Genomic DNA, 20,929 nt, shown 5'->3' on the forward strand with positions numbered 1-20,929 from the left:
AGAAAGAAAGAAAAAATAAGATGTGTTAAAACAGGCGGATGTGATGGTAAATAAAGCAACGCAAACTATATATTAGAACCTTTTAAATGGAATAACAAATGTATAAGAATGACAAATGTAAGAAGGAGAATAACTATGTGAATGTTTACCTATAATTGTATGTAAGAGAATAAAAAATAAAAAATTAAAAAAAATCTTGCCAAGAAAACTGTCCACACAGTCATGCAGAGTAAAGCTAACTCAAAGGCCTTCACACACTGATACAAACTGATAAAGAATGCCATGTTGTTGTCAATAGGAAATTAGAAAGGGACAGTTTAAAATGATGCAGATGAATAAATAAATGATTTATTTGAACAGGGATTTGAAAACTATAACTTGATGGCTGTATGAAACCAGGACTATTATTGTAGTTTCCTTCAAACTAACCAGAACCAGGAGGAGAGAAAATCTGGCATGGTAGATGGGAAGAGGATATTTAGGGGCAAAATGTTTAACTCTTTAATAATCTATTTTGCCTCATAAATCAGGTATGTGGCTCTTAATTCTGTTCACCACCCAGAGATTCAATAGACTAATCACATCTGTCTCTTGCTCCTATTTTATTTTGATTTTGGTCATGTTGTTGGTCTGTTTAGATAAAGAAATATCTCTGAAACAAGACCAACAGGTTTGGCTATGGGCACTTCCCAGTGGTGGGTTCCAGATCTCCGTTCAAACCAGTTATGGCGTTGCCCACATGGACGCACGCAGTGCGCTGCATTGCACATGCATTGTAACTGCAAACATTTCCGCAAGCCTCCGCGATGCTCCAGCTGCTCGGTGAGCGGTTGAGCAGACACTGTACAAGCCATGCGTGAGTGCGGAAGAGCCGAAAGCTTTAAAACACGGTAAGGAACTCGGGCGGGCAGGTGGGTCCTCTGTAGCACTGTACCAAGAACGGTACCCGGTGCTCTGGGCAGGCTCTGATACGCCCGTACCAGGGCATACCGCCTGCAACCCACCACTGGCACTTCCATATTGTCACTGCAGTGCTCAAAATAAGGAGAAAAAAATCATTGCCCCATCTTCATTCTCAGAGTCTTGGTAGTTCTTTAAAATCCCTTATTCCATTTCATGCAACATGAAATAAGATTTAATTGCTTGTATTTTTCTACCATTCATTACCTTATTTTATGTTGCATGCATTTGTCTAAAAATTTGTCTGAATGATTTTGGGAAGAAGGTATATTTAAGGCTTTTGAACTGAATATATGTGGAACTGTCCAGTTCTCTTGACAACTAAATTATTGGTGAGTTTTTCTTAATTGAATTTTATTCACTGATTTGAGAACCATTCTCCCCTGACTTCACATTTCAATTTTATTTATTCTGTTTTTCAATTGCAAAGAAGTGTTAACATTTAGTACACCAATCCCTAAAAATCTGAATGGCAAGATACTTATTTATTTCTTAAACTTTCTTTCATTTCTTTTTCAGAATCCACTGAATACCATCTCAAAATTATTTTACTTATTCCTGTTTCTTTGATTTTTTTTCAATTAAATCAATGTTTCTGTACAATCCCCATGTTCCTTTCTGTGTCTTTTCAGCTGCATGCTTTCCACGTCTTGCTGAAATTTATTAGGCCAATGCCATAAAATAAGTGTCTTTTCAGTAATTATCTTATTTTAATTAGCTTAAATATTTACTTACATACATACATTAACTAGCCCATAGGCCTTATCAAAGTGCAGAGTTCCAAACACAAACCTTGCTAAATCTGATAAAAACAATTTAAAATAAATATAAATACAATTTTAAATGAAATTGGAATAAAATACAATTTTAAATGAAATTGGAATAAATACAATTTTAAATGAAATTGAAATTAAATACAATAATTAAATATTTTGGTAATTAAAATATAATATTTTAATATCACCCCTACAATCTACCCCAATCGGTTCCATATGCCAATCTCAACTGAAGCATTTTGCTTAGATCCTGTGCCATATTAAACATTGTTTTCATATTCTGACCACACATAAGGTATGGTAAGTTGTTTTAATATGGGGTTCCCAATGGGTCATTTATTTAGTATATGGGCCATTAGACCTGTCTCTCACCCTATTATGCAGGCAACAGTCAAATAGGATGTGAGACAGATCTTCTACCTCTGCCGCTCCACAAATGCAGAATGTCCATTATAGGGTACAGAATAGTATCTCTCATATCTGAGCATTGTGTCAAGCTGTGCGGAATTCGCTTGTGTAAATATCTCCCTAAGATATTTGGCAATTGTAACTTTAAAATTTACTTAAATTCTTCATGGCACTCTTTGGGAATCAGTATGACGCACATTATATCCTTTGATACTATCTACATGCTTGCACTTCACCTTGCGTTATAGTATAATATTGAAACTATTTCCCATCTTCATATCAAAGCTTCTAATACGCCACAGGGATTTTGCAGTTACCTTTTTCCTTTAATATTATTTTCAAACTACTTTGTATTGTGTTACAGAGATAATGAATTCTCTATTATAAGAATCTAACAGTGCTAGAAAGGAAATAACTTGTGCCTCCTCATTTGCAACAGTGAGATCTTTCAGTGTGTTCCTGGACTATATTCTCAATGATTTTTTTCATAATTATAAATGAATAGAAATCTCCAGGAAGTTCCTACATTATATTTGATGTTTTCCTCAAAAGCTCTTTGTTCCTCAAAGTTAGGTTTTGTTCCAGACCAATAGTTTTCAGATTCTGAACTTTCTGCTACAAAATCTTTTCATAATCCAAATTATGACCAAAAGATTTTTTTGTATATAATTCAATTTTCTGCAGTAATAGTTGAATAGCATACTATAGTTAGCAGACATTTTTTTTTTGCAATTCACTGCCACTGTTGCTAAATGAATCATTGAAGCTATTAAATTAGTAACATGGTTGTTAAGTGGCTTACCCATTGACTTTTTTTTTGTCAGAAGGTCACAAAATCTGATCACATGATCCCCAGGACTCTGCAACCCATCATAAAAATGAACTAGCAAGAAGCTGAATTTTGATTATGTGGGGTCCATGGGGAGAATGCAATGGGTGTAAGTGTGAAAAAACAACCACAAGTCACTTTTTCAGTGCTATTGTAACTTTGATCAGTAACTAAACAAACTGTTGTAAGTCAAGAACTACCTGTATATTCTGTTATAGACTTTGGATGTTTCTGATGAAGCTTCCTCAATAGCTTGGATAAGTATTGATGTATATTATGGTTTAATAGATATATGTATTTGTAAGGAAATACTTAGAATGACAAGTAGCATACTTTGGAACTGCCAACTTTAATAATAAATATTTCTGAGGCAAGATTTTTCGTTGAAATACTTCCACAAATCTAGGTTTATAATGCAAATACGGGCAAAATTTGCAAAACGTTGCTTTATTATGTCAAAATAGTTAACATATTTTTCTTTATTTTTCAATATTTTCATGAAGATTTCCCATATACCTAAATATAACTACTTGAATCTCCTTAGTATGAGAGGTCATGTAAACTCCAGCAAATGTGAAAATATCATTACCAAAATTTAAATTTGAATTCTTTTCATGAAATTAGCTACAGTATATTTGTTAAGAATTTAAATTCAAGGATTAGATCAATGAGAGCAGTGGCCCTGTTTTCATAATTTGAAGAGTAATATACAGAATGCTGAATTTCTTTAATCTCTCTTCCACTTTTATTTTTGCTGCAACATTTTAACTTTATGGAGCCCTATGCTGGAAGGTTGCCCATAAATCTTGCCATAAAGTTTTGCTGGAAGCTGCCCATAAATCCAAACCTTCATCTTTACTGCTGGATCATGAGTTATCCCCATTGCTATAAAATCTTATTCTGAAACATCTTTAAAAATAGAGCCTGTTTCATCTTGATGGAAAATATTGTTATATTTTCTTTGTGTTTAAGTACACTGGACAACCATAGTTTGACCTACTTTTTAAAAATAAGTCAGGTGTGTCAAACTCAAGGTCCGGGGGCTGGACCTAGCCCGCGGGGTGCTTAGATCTGGCCTGTGGGGGATGCACTGAAAACAGCGAAGGATTGAACCACGGTGAGCTCGGCAGGGCGTGGGCAGTCCTCCTGAGCTCTGTTTCACTGGCAGAACGTTGCAGGAGGCTATCTCAGCTGATAACGGAGCATGTAAGTGGTGGTAGGCAGCCCTACTGAGCTGTTTTGCTGGCAGAGGGTTACAGGAGACTGTCACAGCCGAAAACAGAGCTTGGGAACCCACTTTAACTGGCAGAGCACTCGGACCACAGGCAGCCCAACACGAGTGATGCTGAGCTGGCCACATCTACATCTGCCCTGGCCCTCCAAGGTCAAACACAACTCTGATGTGGCCCTCAATGAAATCGAGGTTGACACTCCTGAAGTAGGTGCTCTCTTACCTCACCTCTTTAAAAAAGAGCAGATAAAAATTAAAATTTATCAAAATATAGAAAATTATACAGTGGTCAATATATACTTCATATGGTTCCAATACAGTACCAATATATACTGTGTGTTAATAATATTTCTTCTGTTTAGTTGTTGCCAATTCTCAGACGCTGTCTGGAACAATTCCTAGTTTTCTTAGCAAGATTTTTTCAGAAGTAGTTTGCTATTGCCTCCTTCCTAGGACTGAGAGAAAGGGACTGGCCCAAGTCATCATCTGGCTCTATTGCCAAAAGCAGGACTGGAATTTCCCAAGTTCTATTCTGACACGTTAACCACTATCCCAAACTGGCTCTCGCATGTTAATAATACCAAAAATCAATCTAAATAGTATCTTGAGATACAATATATTATTGTAAAATATACCTCAATCTTTATCTATCTTTATCTATGTTCAAACTACCCCTTCAAATGTTGAGTTAATTGCAGTATTATTGCTAGTTACCACATAATTCATATTTACTAAATCATAAATTATTCTAATTTTTCCAAAAAGCAGTTACAGTAATGACCACTGAATCATCCAATTGTTCAGTGAAACATCATAAGACTGTTTACCATACAGCCATGATATTCCATACCGTATGGAAGAGAAAGTTGGTCATTAAAGAAGCAGGATAGGAAGACTAGTGATGCCTTGAACTTTGGTGTTGAAGAAAAATCCTGGAATACTGTGGACAGCCAGAAAACAAACTGATGGATCAAACAAAACAGCCTAGATTTGTCATTTGAATCACAATTAACTAGGCTGAAATATAATCCATTCTGGACGCATATGTGACTCAGCTCTCTGGAAAGATTCTAATGCTGGGAAAGATGAAGAAATGGAACACCAGCAGCTGTGTGGCTGTACACTATTACAGTATCATAATTACATTGAGAGCCAGTTAAGAATGCATCAATCTAAGTCAGGGTCGTCAACATTTTAAACAGAGGATCAATTCATTGTCTCTCAGATTGTTGGGCGGGGGGGCGGGCTGGCTGGCTGGGCATGTGACTCAAAACTCAAATTTTGCAACAATTCTTCTCATCTCCACGGAGCTTACATCAACAATACTCTTTGTCTAAATCTCTTTATTTCTCTTTCTCTGGGGCTGGGGGGAAGAACCCATGAACTGGTGGTGGGTGGTAAGGCACCACAAACAATCTGACGTCCAGACGAGCAGCGCACCAACAATCACCTGGCTGGCAGAGAGCCCAAAACCAGTGGGGAGGCTAGGCATCACAACACAGGTGAATGCAGGCTGTGCAGGAAAAGTGACATCCGGGAGGGTAAAGCAAGCCGCCCTCGATTAGGCAGGGTGGCTTCTGGAAACACCTTGTAAGGGCTCTGAGTGTGGCGCTCTCCCATGTGCTCTCCTCCCTCCCCGCTTAGGCAGGGGAGCTTCTGGAAACACCCAGCAATGCAAGGAGTGAGTGGAAGGTGAGGTACATGGCTTAATCCCACCACTGTGCAGGCTAGATACTTGTGTCATATCCGGCTTGCAGGCCCTAGTTTGAGGACCCCTGATCTAAGTAGTCACTAGGAGTCAAAAATGATTTGATGGCACTTAATTTTACCATTTTAGACTTAGTCCCAATCCTTTAATATTGAAATGAATTTCCAGAGTGATTTGTATAATGTCTAATTTTAAAACCACATAAGCTTTGAAGCCCTTTTCAGAATGTGTTGGATGCGATATAAAATACATTGTCAGTGTGCCTGTTGATTTTATGGCATCTGAAAATCCAATTTATTTTGAAATAAGAGTTTGTGAAAAATTACTTTACTGGATTAAAATGTTTAATTATAAAAGTGAACAGAGCAACTTTTTCCCAGAGGAAAAATAATCGATATACACTGTTGCATATTTATAGAATTTTTATTTTTTATATTCAAAATCATATCAAATGGATAACAAATTTATAACTCAACAAATGAACTAGATATATATATATATAAACCATCATCCTGACAGTGATATAAATAAAAACTATAATACTTTGGTTTGATTAAATCATATTGTATCTACAATACAGATAAATAAACCTAATCTTAGATGCTCTATTGCATAAAGACACATTTCCACATCATTTTTTCACTCTTTAATAATCAGAGTGTTAATTTGTTACACAATAAATATGTAACATATGTATGGTATATAGGCATTATTACTTTGGGACAAATCTTTGACCCAACAATCTGATAAAGAACTTCATTTTGATGCACATAAAATAAACTGGATCTATCATAACATAATAAGTTTTATCAAAATTATTTTTCAATTATGCTCAAGATGCACTAAGATGGTAAGAAGTAAGCAGCAGGAGACTACATAATAATGTTCCTTTTCCCAGCAGGTTTCCTGAGCTACCTGGCTTTTTAAGAAGATGCTTATATTATTATTATCATCATTGGAAACTAGCATGCTGCCAAGTAAACAATCCCCTCCCACTTTTATTTACAAAAATACTCTGAGCGTAACAGGTATTTTAGGAATGATGTCTGGCTATAACTCAAGTGTTTGGATTTGGAAATGTACTTTTCTGCCGGGGGCAGGGATATATTAGAGATGAATATGCATGATAACATTTAGGGGGACTAGGAATTGGGCAGAACTATTTTGTTCAGGTGCCTTCTGGTAGGTGTGGCCACCATAACAATCTATTGTGGAAATGGTCAAATTCTCCATTAAGGCTGGTGTTTTGTAAGAATTCCCAGGATTTGCTTTCATGATTATAAATGCCACCCTGGTGCTCAGAAACCGACATCTAAAATACTGGGGCACCGAATGCTGGAGGAGGATGTGCATAAAAACATACACCCAAGGATTTTTTAAAGTTAACCCTACTGTTTAAACCTAATTCAAAAACACAGGCCTTCGTTTATTGAGCAGGCCTGAAATGAAGGTGGATGTTGGCAAAACACACCCTCAAAGACACACACACACAAAACCACTGTTGTTTTAAGACGCTGTTTAGAAAAAATAATTTTTAAAGGATAGCGAGTGTTTCAAAGTAAACAAATGAATGAAAACCAACCAGACATTTAGAATATGGATCGACTGTGTTCATTTAGTCTCAAACAGACTTGAGATTCCTAAGACAATTGACAATAGCGAAATTAAATTAAATAGCTCCTCCATTCTTATCCCTCCCCCCCTCTGCTGATTAGAATTTTAGATACCATGTTTTCCCGAAAATAAGACTATATATATATATATATATATATATATATAATATATATATATATATATATATATATATATAGGAATATATATATATATATAGATATATATATATATATATGAATGACCGGGTCTTATTTTTGGGAAAACATGGTATCTAACATTCTTATCCCTCCCCCCCCTCTGCTGATTAGAATTTTAGATACCATGTTTTCCCGAAAATAAGACATACATATATATATATATATATAATATATATATATATATATATATATATATATATATATATATATATATTATATATATATATATATATTATATATTATATATATATGAATGACCGGGTCTTATTTTGGGAAAACATGGTATCTAAAATTCTAATCAGCAGAGGGGGGGGGAGGGATAAGAATATATATATATATTGCCATCAAAAAAGGCTCCAGGTCTTATTTTGGGGAAATGTTTCTCAGTGATTCGCCTTGTAGCAGCGGCCCCACCCAGCAGGAGAGCTAGCTGCTGGCCCACTTCTGTGGCCACTTGTCACTGCATGTGCGTATCACCCGGCCCTCTGTTTGCCATCAGAGGCCCTCAGGAAAGGACTCTGCAGTCGAAAAGTGCAGTGCCCCCTGGCTTCCGTTTCGCCATCAGAGACCTTTCAGCGGCATACATGTCAAGCTAGTTTCTCAGCTAGAGGGACCTTTCCTGAAGGCCTCTGACAATGAAACTGAGGCTGGGGTGACATGCATGAGCAGTGGCAAGCGGCTGCAGAAGAAGTTAGCTGACAAGGCAAATGTCAGGGAATATGAGGCCTGGTTGCAACTGCCTGAAGATAAGTAGGGCAGCTCCACACCCAATAGCTTGATTTTTACCCATGTGCCTTGTCCCACCCCGTGTACCCAAGTGGCCGGGTCATAACCAGGGCTTATTTTGGAGATAGGGCTTATATTGGGCGCACGGATAAAAATCACAGTTAGAGCTTATTTTTGGGATAGGTCTTCGTAGAAAACATGGTAGCTGAGATTGCAGGAAATTTGAGAATGATGATCATAACATATTTCTCCTTCATATTTTATGCTGACTCTAGTCACTGCTGGTAGTACTATATTTATACTCTGTGCATTAAATGCTAGATATAGAAAAGTATACTATTTACAATATGAACTGTATCAGTTGACTTTCTGGATATTATTTAATGGCAGGTAAATCCTTAGTTGGTGCTGGTGTTAAAAAAAAATCAGAATTTATTAAATAAAATACTGCAGTTAGTATTGCTAGCATACCACTTTTCCCTTTTTAGAAAGTAGAGGCTTACGCAAAACAATAAGGAACAATTATTGCATTAAACAAATAATGAAACTGCCAATCTCTTTAGGCAAAATGGGCAATCCCCCCATTCTAAAATAAAATATTTAAACACCATGTCACACATTAACATTTTGCTCTAGCTTTGGAGCGATAACATTAATAGTCTTGCAGTAATTATAAGCTATTTCTATTAGAATGCAGTCCATGAGAAAATGTTTTGCTTTTTAACTTTGGGTGGCATTTGTATTTATATCATTTTTTTTTCCTGCAGGTAATTGTTGGTTTTCTACAGAAACAGATGTAATAATTTGGCTTCCACTTTTCTTTTCATGCATCACTAAGAGGAAAAAGAGTATTATTTAATCACAGCTTTAAGAACATAAGAAAAAATATTATCTTTCCCTTTCCAACTCAGGAATGAATATGAATTTCGTGTGTGTGTACACACCTGTGTGTTTATGTGTATGTGTGTAAAATAAACAATAAAAGTGAAGTCTGAAGTTGTTCCAAGTAACACTATCAAACCTCACAAGTCAATTTGGGACAATTTTACTCTGAAATCTTGTATGAAAATGCACAATTATTTCATATTAAATATGAGGGAATCCATGGGCTTCATCTGCTGTTCTGTAACCTCATACCATTTCAGGCAATACACTTTCTGAATAGCAATATTACCAAATATTTTGTGATAATCAGACTTCTGGCTTATGTGTTCTTTTGGTTTGATTAGAATCAGAAGAAAAATCAACTAGGATTTGATATAAAATATGTATGTTTATATTGTTATAATCTAAATCATAGATTGAATAGATGGAGTGGTCTCACAAATAATACTAAGCTATAAACCATGTTTAATAAAAACACAGTTTAAGTTGTCATCTTGAGAACAAAACAACATTTTTGGTGATGCATAAATATAGCCTGACTTTCTGAGGTCAGAATTATTTATTCCAGGGCTATATATAGGAATATGCTGTGTCTGCCAGAGTGTTTGATAACAAAAAAAAAATATCCCAAGGTTTACTCCCTTCCCCAATATAATTGAACTTGGCAGCAAATTCCAATCAATTTATTGTAATTAGTAAACATGCACAGAGAGTATATTGTAAATCTCAAAGAACTTTGGGAGAGAAGGGGAGTGTTTGTGGAAGAGTACTTGAACGCTTTTAATTCATTCCCTGTTTGACGTAGGAAATATAGAATTAAACATCTTCAAGATGGTAAAGTCAATTCCTAATTCTAGATAATTAGCAATATTCTCAGACAATATTGTTATAAATTATTTATCTGAGCACTGCTTAAACCCACTATATTTAATCATTCTCCCTACCTTAACAGAGAATAAGCATTCACTTTGTGGCAGTCCTTATGATATTTAAAGAATATTATCATGCCTTTTGTATAGGAAAGGTGAAGGCAAGTTAAGAGGACTATCAGCAACAAGGTTGATGGACTTGATAAAAAAAGATAGGGATCACTGTTGGAAGGTTTATTTTTATTTTTGTACCCCTTCCCTTTCTGATTGTTAGCCCCCTGAGTCTTCCGGGAATAGGGCGGCATACAAACCAAATAAAACCTTAAACCTTAAGATCGTAGGGCCAAAACAAATACCTTTCTTAACATATTAGCATTATGAACTTACTCTGTTGTTCTTCATTTTGTTCAGGAACATGCTGGACAACATCATAAATTGTAACAGTATTCTGACTCTGCCCAACATCAGAGTCAGCAGCACCACGCCGTCTTGGTGGCTGAAAGAAGCAGATTACAATTTATTTAAATAAATAAGCAAGATCACAGTAGAAGCCCATTTATCCATCCATCCATCATCCAATTTCTAGTTGCCCAACTCAATCAAGTGATTTTGGGTAGCTCACAATAAAATGATAAAACAATTTAAAACTGTAAAAACATCCACAAAATAAAGGAAGTACAGCCAATGTGGAAAGTGGTAAAAGTGATGGATCAGGACAGAGGACTATTTCTTGCACTCCGTGAATCTCAATGAGATGTTGTAGGTCAGTCGCTTTTCCAGCCTAAAATACCTAACAAGTTTTTTTGCTATGAAGATAAATTGGGAGGCATAGAAACTACAGGTAATCCTCACTTAACAATGGCAATTGGAACTGGAATTTCCATCGCTAAAAACTGCAGTTACAAATGTCATACAACTAACCCACTAGTTAGATGATAGTTTCAGCAGAGCCTAGATACCAAAGTTAAGCAAGGACCTCACACTACCACAGTTTCCAACTTCTTGCTGGTTCCATTGACTCTGTTTGTGGGAAACTGACAGGGAAGCTTGTGACCAGCTGGAACTATCACAGTCAGAAATCTGGGTAGATTGCTGAGCATTTGGATTGCAATCACATAATATGAGAATGCTCCAACAGTTGGAACTCTTGAGGACCAGTCATAAATAGTACTCTTTCAGCACCATCACAAGTTTGAGAGGTATTTAACTCCTGTGATCTTGTAGGGGGAAAAACTGAATATGCAAGTAGAAAATAAGCTTTCAAAACATGAATTTATAGGAATTCTAGTTTGGGGAATCTACATTATTTTATAATCCTATTTTACAGACACTTATTCTTCAAATATGTCTTATTTCATTATATAAAAACTTACCCATGGAGTTCCTCTAGAACTTGTATATTCAATAAATTCATATACTCCAAAATCATCTCCTGCACTTTGATGTCCTAAAATATATATGTGTTTAAATAAAAACATGAATTGTGATGAATTTACTATATTATACTCCAGGCTGAAAATTGAAATAACATCAATGAAATGTTAAGAAAAGTTGATTGCTGCAACATTTGAGTAAGGGAATGGAAGTAACAGACCATCATGGATATTCATGGTTTCAAGTAAAAGATTATAAGAAAAACAGAAATTCAGAAAAGAAGTTTATACTTTCCCCACAGAGTATATATATAAAAGTGAATAAAATTCATCCTTATTTGTCCTTAAACACCAATTTTGTTCTAAAGTAAATGAAGTACATAGAAACTTCATAATTTCAGATTCAAAAGAAAAAGTAATGAATGACCATCAGAAATCCCCCCCCCCCCATATCTGTAAGAAATGGTGCATGTGTGTTTGTGTCCATGTCCCTGCACTTACTTTCCTTGGTATCCTCCAAATTGCCTGACTTCTCTATTTGAATTTTTGCATATTAATGTAAAAAATGGGAATCAAGCTTGCTGCAAAAAAAACACTAGTCTCCAGCATATTCTTAATTCCAAGCGTATCTCTGGTCCAAAAAGTTTTTTTTAAATAAAAAATTATGAACAGCTATAACCCAGACCTTTGTTCCAAAGTATATTCATCTGTTCTCCTCTCAAAAGGATAAAGATAAGAAAATTGTTGTCACTAAGCTGGCATCCCTTGCGCTTATATTGTAAAGTGGGCCATAGCCCATTCTATCCATCTGCCTGTCTATCTGTCTGCCTGTTTATATATCTATCTTTCTAGTTTATGATGGATATGTCTCCATTTTATGCTTGCCTGTCACAGATTGTCCTTTTCGGTAACGTGCTTTAATCCTGGGGGCTTTTCTAAAAAAAATGGAAATATTTTAAATTTCATGTAGTATCAATACCATATAGGAGAAGACTTAAAAAAAAAAGTTTATGTAGAGTTCATATAAAAACAATAATTTAGTTTTCTACCTCCTCAATTTCCGCTGCAATGCTGCAAAAAAAGAAGAAAATTAAAATTTTTTAAAAAGTACAATTTATAGAAACTTTAAAGACCATATGACTTAATTTAACATACCTTTATATGGCTGAAATCGTTTCCATAATACAAAAATACAGATTGCTACTGTCAAAATACTGAAATTCCAGTTTTACTGCCAGGGGATAAATGTTTCCCTTTCTGAGCTGGCTGATCCAGTCCTATAACAGAAAAGGATAGAAATTAATCTTTGATTGTTAATTGCATATAGTATAAAATTCATATAAAATTTCTTTAATTTTTTAAAATCAGACATTATATACAAAATTGCTTGATTTAGGTGACACTCCCCCGCCCCCGGAACATCTAAGTTAGTATCTCTTGTTGATCAGACAAACCATAATTTTAATAAATCCCTTCTTTAAGGTTATGTATAGATTAAAGATGCTTCTAATGGCATCTCCTCCCAATCTTGTACATTCAGATATTGCTGGATCACATGTTCTATCATTCTTAATAAAAATAGCTAATGCCAACCATTGATGGCAGTTGTTCTTCAACAAGAGGAATTCAAAGCGGCTTCTGGTTTGGGCAATGTCTGTGGGGAGTTGTTGTCACTTAACGCTGCCATGACACTATGAATTTGACACCCCTGCTCTACAGGTAAGTCCTTGCTGAGTGAATATAATTGGGACCAGCAATTCAGTTGTTAAACAAAATGGTTGCTATAGTAAGTGAAATGGAGACTGTGTTTATAATTTTAGTTCAGCTTTCTTTTGCACTGAAGACCCTGCAAAGATCATGACAGAATTGGTTGTAAAGTTACTTTTTCAATATAAGTTGTGGTCGATTATTTGAGACAGTTGCTAAACAATGACTATGTGTTCAGTATAATTTACAGATATGGTTGCAACTCTTGGACAAAATGTTTGATTGCAAACAATTATGTCATCACCAGAGCTTTCAGGAAAAATGTAATGTGCAAGAAGAACAATATTTGGCCAGTAGCTTGCCCCTTCTATCATCAACTTATATTATTTTTATCCCTGTTTTATGATGTTTTGCTACCATAGGTTATACTAAGACATTGTGGTATTAGCTAAATGGCAATTGATTGGCTAGAGCAGTGTTTCTCAACCTTGGTGACTTTAAGACCTGTGGACTTCAACTCCCAGAATCCCCCAGACGCAGGACTTAAAGTCACCAAGGTTGAGAAACACTGGGCTAGAGTATTGTCAAACTTGCATTGTCATGGAGTTGTTACACAATGTATTGTGACTTTTTCCTCCTTGTTAAACCAGGCATGGGCATGGTGAGTGCGTGACACATCTGGCCTGCAGGCCACAAGTTTGGCAGCCCTGGGTTATAGGGAACATCAAATAGCTATCAGGGTCCCCCATTTGTTCTTAACATCCTGATGTAAGTGACTGCACAGCTAGTTTCAAGCAGTTTCAGAATATTCTCTAAACCAGGGGTGTCAAACTCACGTCGTCACAGCAGCGTCATTGTGACTTCCCCCCCTTCAATAAACGGAGTGTGGCTGTGGCCAATGACCGTTTGACAGGCCTGCTCTATGGGATTGGGAAGAAGAAACAGTAAGGAGTACTGTCTCACCAAAGGCTCAATATTCATAGAAATTAGTTAATAGAAATACCCTAGGTCTCTCACCAAAGAGACCAAAGCACAAATACATATGGTGTCATTTGAATTGCTAAACTTTCAGTCAAGGCTGTTCAACTGATTGAACACATTTTATGGAACACATTAGTTGTACAGTGGTGGGCTTCCATTTTTTTTACTACCGGTTTGCTCAGGCCGCACGCTTGCACATGATGCTTCTGCAGATGCACAGAAGCATCAGGGCAGATCCTTCCGCCGCCGCTACTACCGGTTTGCCCGAACCCGGTGCAACCCACCTCTGCATTGGTTGCATGTAAAGCTGGTGATTTACCTAAACAAATGTTGATTTGTATTTTAGTACTCAAGTTTATGTATACTATTTTTCTTACACCATTTTCTATTTATTTTCTTATATTTTAAGTTTTTTCATTTTATCTTATTTATTCTATTTTGTTGCAACCCATGCCCATTGTTGTTTGATAATGGCTAACTGACTAATCAATAAAGGTAAACTTGATATTTGAGTACTGTACAGGAACAGCAAGAGATGATAGAAATGTAGTAAGTTTCTTTCTGCAGCCATCTCTAATCCAGGGAACCTAAGAATTGCCTTACATTAATATTGCCTTAAATGACTACTTACCTCTGGGATTCAAAAAGGATATATTCTGCTCCACCCGTTCGCTGAGGTGACAAAGAACATGTATATAAAAAATCTAATTTCTTTTACTTGAACAGGAAAATCACTTTATTTACCCAGTTTAGATATTTGAAATTATTACTTTCAAAAAGTTTCTTGCCCTCATTTTTGCAGATAAAAGTATTAAAGGGTGATATCATATCATCCCATAACAGCATTTGCTGTACTTACAGGTGGCCATTAGGGGATGCTCACACTTCATCCCTACTTCTAATAGCTTAGAGAACATTAAAAAATCTCTTTAAAAATCTATAGGAATGAAAAACAAATACTGGAACATTATTAAATATTAGATGTAGCCTAAATAGGTAGCCAGTTTGACTATGAAGAAAATAATGTAAGATGGAGAAGCATTACACATGAAAAATGGTAAAAGACCTCCATAAGACTTATACATAAGTTTGATCACTCAGTTGACTTCGTACATAATCTGATTGTTAGGTTTATTCCTGACAACATAACTAGGTTTGTTCCTTAAGCCATCCTGGCCAGCTCCATACAGCATCATAAACCAAATCCGAACTAAAAGCTACATCCAGAATGCATAGTGCCTTGACACAGTTTATTGCTGACATGTCCTCTTGCAGGATGTCTCTTTTTAGACTTGAGAGGCAAACAGAAAAATAGGAACAAAAATAGAACAGCAGGAAAAGGAGCTAGAGAAAAACATGATTCCTGCATCAAAAAGGAAATTGAAATTCTTGTTGCTATTTTTTCTGAATTAAACTCAAATGTCTGCAAGTCTACAAACTAGATTTTGATAAATGAGACAAATAGACAAAATCCTGAAGCATTTATGACCAAAGAATATACAAAATTAATCTTGCTATAGAAGAAACAATAGCTTTTATTTGTTTCAACTACCATTCTTTCATTTCCCCCAAATAACTATAGTTTTTCTTAGCAGCAAAATCATCAGAGATTTTTACCAATAGTTGTCAAGATTTTTGCAGCCCAGATATCATTCCCTTAGCAATGTTAAAGGCATGAGACATGAAATTATGTATTTCTACTGCTGCCTTTTTGAAGGAATAAAATAAAAACAAAATCCATAGTAGTTAATTCCCTTCTTAAGACAAACTAAATGTTTCAATTATTGTAAACTAATTGCAAATTCTTCATTGATCATTGGAGATAATTGGCAATAAACAAGAAGGATTTTAAACTTTAGAATATCCCCATAACAATTTTAATTCAAGTGTGGGAGATCAAAATAGAATCCACCAGAAGTTACATCATGTACTTGAGTTCCAGCAACAATAGTTTGCTGGACCCAAAAGCATTTTTAAATGTTTAATTTATACAGATGTATCTCCAAAACTACTGTAAAACTAATCTACATTCTATGCAAAATTCAGAGACCATATTTATTAGTAGCAAACAGAATGTAATCATTAGATACAATTACTGTATCCATACAAAACTGGATACAGTTTAACACATCACTATGGATGAGTCAATGAAATTGCATTATACTTGATTCAGTTCTGTTGCTGATTCACACAGTACATTAAGTTAATAACTATAATTTACTGATTACATAAAATTGCCTTTATTTATTTACTGTGGCTTATATCCTTCAAAGATACCAAGGAAATATTTATAGTTCTGCAATCTCTTCTATTTATTCGTGCAAGAGTCCTGCAGCTGGGTTTTGGCTATATTTTGTGCAAACTGCCAATTGTGGTTGTTGTTTAGTGGAATACATCAATGCATTCAGCTCGTTAATAAGTCAAATTTATGTAAAGCATGGTTTTAGCATGATATATGAATTGAATATGTTGGTTAAATTAAGATGCCTTAAAATAATCCAGTGGGTTTCATGGTTGAAAGGAATTTCCAAATCAGATTTTTTAGTCCAGTATCCTATTCCTACATTATGCATCCTAATCCTTGCCACATATGGTTTATTAAATAAACTATGGCTGTTTGCATGAACCTAGCAGATTTAGTTTAAGGTCTGTATAACAATTTTAAAAAAATAAATACTAAAAAATTGCCTAAAGTTACTGCTGTAACTTCTCAGAAATCATATTCTGCTGTCTCGCTGATAGATCTGGTTTTTCCTGGAAAATAATAGATATATCTAGTAAAACAACATGGTGAAAGTGCATTCATAATAGAGCAACTTATTTCTGTATGCTTATACATCCAAGAGTTAATTTATGGTGCCTATTATGTATATATTTTCTTCATGTTGAACATTTTGCCTGGTCCCAGAATAAATTGTATTTGTTTCCTAAAATGCCTATCTTTAGTTAAATAATTTAATCCCCTAATTTAGTACATGTAAATATGAAACAGATAAGATGTAGCCATGATTTCAGAAATTTGTTTATTTTACTGATAAGGCATCTGTGTGCTACAGATAAAGTCCAGGACCTCTAGTTTTGGTTCTGCTAATCAAGTTTAGAAACTTCTCACAATTCTACAGAAGCTTCCAAAGTGAATATGCAATTTGTTCAAAAATAATTTTCATACTAATTGAATAGGGTTGAGAGGAAAAATATTTAATATAGGTGCCAGATTAGCAAACACAGTTAATCTGTTTGAATAAGAAAAATAATTTATCACTACAGGTCGTCACTAGACAAGTGTTTTAATTCATGTCTCTTGACACATTTTATATAATACTTCCTGCCATGCTTTATAGCAGGCAGGAAAAAATGTATTGATCCCTTACCCTTTATAATAGGTGTCAGTCTGGAGGGAGAAAAGCTTTAGAAAAAGAAGTGATGTTCAGTTCACTTCTTATCTGAACTGAGATGGAGCAAGTAGTCAGAGATAGTTGTTTTCAAAGGGATAAGATACTCATCATACTGAACCCCAAACCTCACTCAGCACTCTCATGTAGATATTGAAAAGGAAGGGAGAGAGAGTGCGCTATGAAGTGACGCCCCTCCTTAAGCAACACCAACTGGAAATTCCTGACTGATGTTACTGACTTTTTTTTTTAATAGAGAGGAAGAATGCAATAAAGAATCCACTAGATTTGACTGGCTTGTTACTAATTGGTAAAGAAGCTTTGGTTTGCGAAGTGGAAATAGAAAAACTAAATAGAAGACATAAGTAATCATATTAAATTGGAGCTTTTGATTAGAAGAAATACTAAACTGAATTTAGTTCAATAAATGTCAAAATTGGATGTTTTAAATTCAGAGCATTTAAAAGTAGGAATGCACATTAAAAAGAAGCTAATGGGAAAATGATCTCATGTGAGTAGAAATCCCTGAAAGTGAGGGCGCACATTGGAGAACAGATTCCAAATATAAACTATTTTTAAAAATTCTATCAGTGTGAAGGAATTTGACAGTGAAATTGGAGAGAGGATCAGCTTTCCTTCACTGATTTTGTTCAAGGCTAGATAATCTTGTGCTGAAGGATTATCTTTTAATAAGAGTACTTGCATTGGGCAAGGGTTTGGAGTTAACAGACCAAACAGGGTCTTTCAATTTTATGAATCTTTGAGGAGGAAAGGAAACAGAACAACAAGACATAACATTTAAACATGGCTCAAGGTCTCCCAGCTAACTTTGTGCCTAGGGCTGGACTAGAATTCAGAGTCTCCCAACTTCTAGTTCAATGCCTTAAGTACCACAGGTTACCTTTGATTTACATCCATTTTAACAAACATTCAAAGTTACAACAATGCTGAAAAAGTGACTTACAACTGGTCCTCATACTTATGATCACTGCATGTCCTTGCAGCCATCTAATCAAAATTTGGTCATTTGGCCACAAGCACATATTTACAATGGTTGCAGTGTTCTGATCACCAATTGTGACCTTTCCAGAAAATGTCAGACAAGAAAAGTCAATAGAAGCCAAATTCATATAATGACCATGGCTAAAAGATCGTTAAACTTGCGTGTGATTTAGTTAACAACTGTACTGCTGAGCAATGGAAGTTCCAATCCCAATTGTGGTCATATGTGAAGGACTATCTCAACAGGTTTTCTCTCAAGCCCAATACCAGTATTGCTTCTCCTATATCAATTCCAATTTTTTTTCTCTCTTTTTGCAATACCAAATCAGACCTATAACTGATTCATATATACACTGAGAGAATTTTTGAAGATTAATATACAATAGATCCCAAGGCTTTTGAGACTGATGCACAACAAAGTCATAGAGCTTGGCTTTTGTATGATACAGCAACATTATTGCATAAAAAGATGGAAAGAACTTGTAAACACCAGTGGAGCAATGGTTGATGAACATGGAGAAATTAATTGAGACTTCTTTGATTAGAGAAAAAACAGTATCTACATTTATTACTGACTGGAAGCCCCTAATGGATTTGCATAAAACAGAAACGTAAACATTGTGTTATGATTTTGGTGATTAGACAGAAAAGATTATAAAAAGAGCTGTAATGAGAAAGGGAAATCGTATAAGTATACTTGTATTGAACTTTACTGCTGTGAAGAAGATTGAAAGTCATTTCTTATATCTCTTTTCTTTTCTATTTTTCTTTGACCTTTTCTTTCTTTCTTGCACTTTTAGCTTTTTCTTTGATTTTTTTTCCTTTTTCCTTTATGCTAGTTTGCATTAGTTTTTTTATCTTTGCTTTTAATAACTTTTAATAAATTACTTTAAAAAGATAAGATATTTTCTGCATAGATGCACAAATTTCTATTGAAGTATCTTTGATGCTACAAGATGCCAGTTATTTATGACTAACATGTTTCTGGCATCTCAGGTTTCACAATGCAAAATAAATATTTTTATAAGTTTGCTAATATTGACAGCAGAAAAATCAATAATGCAGTTAGTCATAATTTGTAAACATCTAAAGGTCATCAATTAGAAGAATCACATTGTCACTATTTCAGTTTACTAGGTAAAACTTTGAGCAAATAGATCATCTTTACTTAAAATAGAACAGTATTTTCTAAGGTAAAAGGGGATTCCAAACTGAAATATTTAGGGTCAGGTTTTTTTTTTTTTTTTTTTTTTGCTTTCCTAAAATCCATTTTGTCATATTTCCCCTTTACACTGAAAAGAAAAAGAAAGGAATAAATCACTATTGCTAGAAATTTGAACTGTCATGCAAAATGTTTGACATTAGATTAGTGATATGTGGCTCAATTTTCCTCAAATTAGATAATCCTTGCTTTTTAAAAATAAAGTGGATGTCAACAAAAACAAACAATGTCAGCTGTTCATAGTGATTAATAGTCAGCTTCTCTTATTACAAATAAAGAACAATATTGTAGCTCAGGGATGAATTGAGGGGTCTTTGATGTTTTCTGAACTTGGTTGCTTTCTTGCAAGAAAGAAGGAGAGGACCAAGAACCACCCAAGGCTTGCTTTCCAGTTAAATCCATTTTTTTCCCTGAATTTTTCCTACCATAGAAACTGGTTCCTCTATCTCCTAATCACATAGCAAAACAATATTCCATGTGTAATAACTTACAATATGCTTTCTTTTCTGACAAGTCAGTCTGCCTAATGGTAAAGACTCTTGTTTAAAAATGCTAAATGTTCTACCAATGCCAAACTTATCTTTGGTCATTTTCTTTTTACTCTGTAATACCAATTTCTCTGTCTGTCTGTCTCTCTGAATACACTTGTTCAGCCTAATATTGGTTTCACTATACAGTTCTAACCGTTATTCTTTTAACATGTTTGCATTTTTTTCCCCATGTACTATTACACTAAATCCCTCCATACAATAGAGCCGGTGTGGCGCAGTGGTTAAATGCAACACTGCAGGCTACTTCAGCTGACTGCAGTTCGGCTGTTTAAATCTCACCTGCTCAGGGTTGACTCAGCCTTCCATCCTTCCGAGGTGGGTAAAATGAGGACCCGGATTGTTGTTGGGGGCAATATGCTGACTCTGTAAACCGCTTAGAGAGGACTGAAAGCCCTATGAAGCGGTATATAAGTCTAACTGCTATTGCTATTGCTACAATAGGCAGTTGCTATTTACAAATGGCACAGAGCTTTGTGGTGCAGGACACAAATGAGCTTG

General features: G+C 35.2%; 1 protein-coding gene across 1 annotated transcript; it reads right to left on the reverse strand.

The window, feature by feature from the left end:
- Positions 1–8,046: 8,046 nt before the first annotated feature.
- On the reverse strand, positions 8,047–12,007 carry HEPACAM2 (HEPACAM family member 2). The gene is made up of 3 exons (XM_032234984.1): positions 11,577–12,007; positions 10,591–10,699; positions 8,047–9,282 (listed from the first exon to the last, which is right to left on the reverse strand). Exons 1-3 carry the CDS (start codon positions 11,679–11,681, stop codon positions 9,170–9,172), a joined length of 327 nt encoding a protein of 108 aa, XP_032090875.1. The 5' UTR covers positions 11,682–12,007; the 3' UTR covers positions 8,047–9,169.
- Positions 12,008–20,929: the final 8,922 nt, after the last annotated feature.

Source organism: Thamnophis elegans, chromosome Z (genome assembly GCF_009769535.1).
Source record: "Thamnophis elegans isolate rThaEle1 chromosome Z, rThaEle1.pri, whole genome shotgun sequence".
Taxonomy (NCBI): Eukaryota; Metazoa; Chordata; class Lepidosauria; order Squamata; family Colubridae; genus Thamnophis; species Thamnophis elegans.